The sequence below is a fragment of the Pteropus vampyrus genome, unplaced genomic scaffold (assembly GCF_000151845.1).
Source record: "Pteropus vampyrus isolate Shadow unplaced genomic scaffold, Pvam_2.0 Scaffold12313, whole genome shotgun sequence".
In the NCBI taxonomy this organism is placed as follows: domain Eukaryota; kingdom Metazoa; phylum Chordata; class Mammalia; order Chiroptera; family Pteropodidae; genus Pteropus; species Pteropus vampyrus.
In genome coordinates, this window is record NW_011901094.1 from 1 (window position 1) to 2,409 (window position 2,409).

General features: G+C 46.8%; 1 protein-coding gene across 1 annotated transcript; it reads left to right on the forward strand.

The window, feature by feature from the left end:
- Positions 1-29: 29 nt before the first annotated feature.
- On the forward strand, positions 30-2,318 carry LOC105310812 (gamma-crystallin F). Its single transcript, XM_011386918.1, has 3 exons — positions 30-38; positions 136-378; positions 2,046-2,318. The coding sequence occupies exons 1-3, from the start codon at positions 30-32 to the stop codon at positions 2,316-2,318; spliced, it is 525 nt and encodes a 174-aa protein (XP_011385220.1).
- The last annotated feature ends 91 nt before the right edge of the window (positions 2,319-2,409 follow it).

Below are 2,409 nucleotides of genomic sequence, written 5' to 3' on the forward strand. Positions count from 1 at the left end.
TGAACTCGCTTCATCCGTGTCGACCAGCCATGGGGAAGGTGAGCCCCGCGCCCAGGCCGGGAGGGGCCCCGGCCGACGGGGGCGGGGGCGGGGGCCAGGGTCAGGCCTCTGAGCGTCTCCTTGTCTTCCTTGCAGATCACCTTCTACGAGGACCGCGGCTTCCAGGGCCGCCACTACGAGTGCAGCAGTGACCACTCCAACCTGCAGCCCTACTTCAGCCGCTGCAACTCCATCCGGGTGGACAGCGGCTGCTGGATGCTCTATGAGCAGCCCAATTACTCCGGCTACCAGTACTTCCTGCGGCGCGGCGACTACCCAGACTACCAGCAGTGGATGGGCCTCAGCGACTCGGTCCGCTCCTGCCGCCTCATCCCCCACGTGAGTCCAGTTCCCCTGCTCCTTCTGAGCCCTCCGGTCACCACAGTGCTCCAGAAGTAGTATTCACCATATGGGACGGTAGCCTTTTTCTGGTTCTTACTAAAATCTCTTTTCCTTTATTAATGCAAGGCTTTTAATTGGAAATTTATTTTACTTTGTTAAAAGTAAACTCACCTCTAATGGGAAAAGGTTTTATTAGTTCAGAATGTCTGTGTTACAGGTGATGAATAAGTAACAGATTAACTCCTTACTATCAGGTGGCCTTAGGCTAGTTACTCCAGACCATTTCTCCCTTTCCTCTGTAAAGTGGGGCTAATAACAGCAGCTAATTCCTAGAGTTGTGATGAAGATGAAAGACGCTTACCTGGAAGCACGTAGCAAGCACCCCCTCCCCAAAATATTATGAGCAGCAAGGGTCTCTCAAGTCCTGCCTTTAGATTAGGCAAAACAAGTAACCAACAATGTGATTCCAATAGCTCCTGCAAAGCCAGGTCTTACCCAAATACCACTCCCTCCCCCTGGCCACAGTTAGTGATTCTCTGATTTGACGATGACAGTGTTCTGGGGTAAAGGACCCAGACTGGCATTAGGAGCCTGAAAATCTGGCCGTCCACTTTCCAGTTCTGACTCTTCTAGTTACAGACTACAAGCTCTTCGTTAGTTTCTCATAAAAGGAGAAAAGGCTTGCTAATGGTGGTCCATGTGTGTCAGGCTGTGGTGACAATCAAATTAGGTAAAGTACATGTGAGTCCTTTATAAACCGTGGAAGATCCATTGTCAGCAATCTTTTATATCACAGAGTGAATTGCCTAAGAGAACCTTTCCTAAAGTGAATTTAACTGTGGAAGAAGGAAGATGTTGAATGGGTACCTGCTGAGAAGGAACAAGCACATAAAAAAAGAACAAGTACTTAAGGAAAGACAGATAAGATTTACCCAGGACTAACAGACTACCTTTCAATTTTTCTGAAAGTTTTATCATCGATTAATCTGTAAAGGCATCTTTCATGATCTTGAGCTTCCATTTTTATTAATTACTTAAAACTGTTTTGCTGGAGAATAAATTAGAGCTGAGAACTGAAACCTAATCTTTATGATGGCTCTTGCTTTTCAAAATTTTAAGGTGGCAGGACTTAAAGCAGAAAGGAAGATGGTAAGGAATCGCCTGTGCTTAATTGCCACCACTCTGTGCCCACAAGGGGGAAAGTGATTTGACTTTCTCTCTCCCTAGGGTCTTCTAATGCTATCAAGATTCAAAATAATGTCTTCGTCAGTGATATATTTATCTTTTTTATCTTAAAATCTAATTTTTTTTATCATCCAAGGAGGGCCCCAGACCACCACCATAAGCCAGTAGAGAGCAAAAAATATATTAAAGTCGTTACTTAAGAATGGTACTAAATAGAGTGGATTTAGGTTTAGAAAACTCTAAGAAGCACCATTAATATCTTGATCTATGTGAATGGCGCCCCCTGCAGTTTCGCAGTGTTCGACCTTCCCAAATGTACACAGCGGCCTTGGTGTTGGCTGTCTTTTTAAGTTGTCGCCTTTGATATGGAAAAGATAAAGAAATTCCCATCCCCCCCCCTCCCCCAGGGCTGAGCGCGATTGGTTGCTAAAGGCTAGGTTTTCTGACTTTCCTTTGCCTGCTGATTGCTGAATCCACAGACCAGCTCCCACAGAATCAGACTCTACGAGAGGGAAGATTACAGGGGCCAGATGGTGGAGTTGACGGAGGACTGCTCCTCGGTTTACGACCGCTTCCACTTCAGTGAGATCCACTCCTTCAGCGTGCTGGAGGGCTACTGGATCCTGTACGAGATGCCCCATTACCGGGGGCGGCAGTACCTGCTGAGGCCGGGGGACTACAGGCGCTACCACGACTGGGGGGCCACAAGTGCCAGAGTGGGCTCTTTGAGGAGAGCCATGGATTTCTATTGAAATATTTTTACTCTACACTTTTCTCCGTCTGGAAGCTAATAAAATATTTCCTGTGTGTTTCATGCAGTCATGTAGTCCTGTTTTCCTTTCC

Bases quoted from the DNA above. Each gene is read 5' to 3' on its own strand.
- LOC105310812 (XM_011386918.1), top strand. The intron at 379-2,045 runs GTGAGTCCAGTT...CTGAATCCACAG, and splicing joins CCTGCCGCCTCATCCCCCAC to ACCAGCTCCCACAGAATCAG.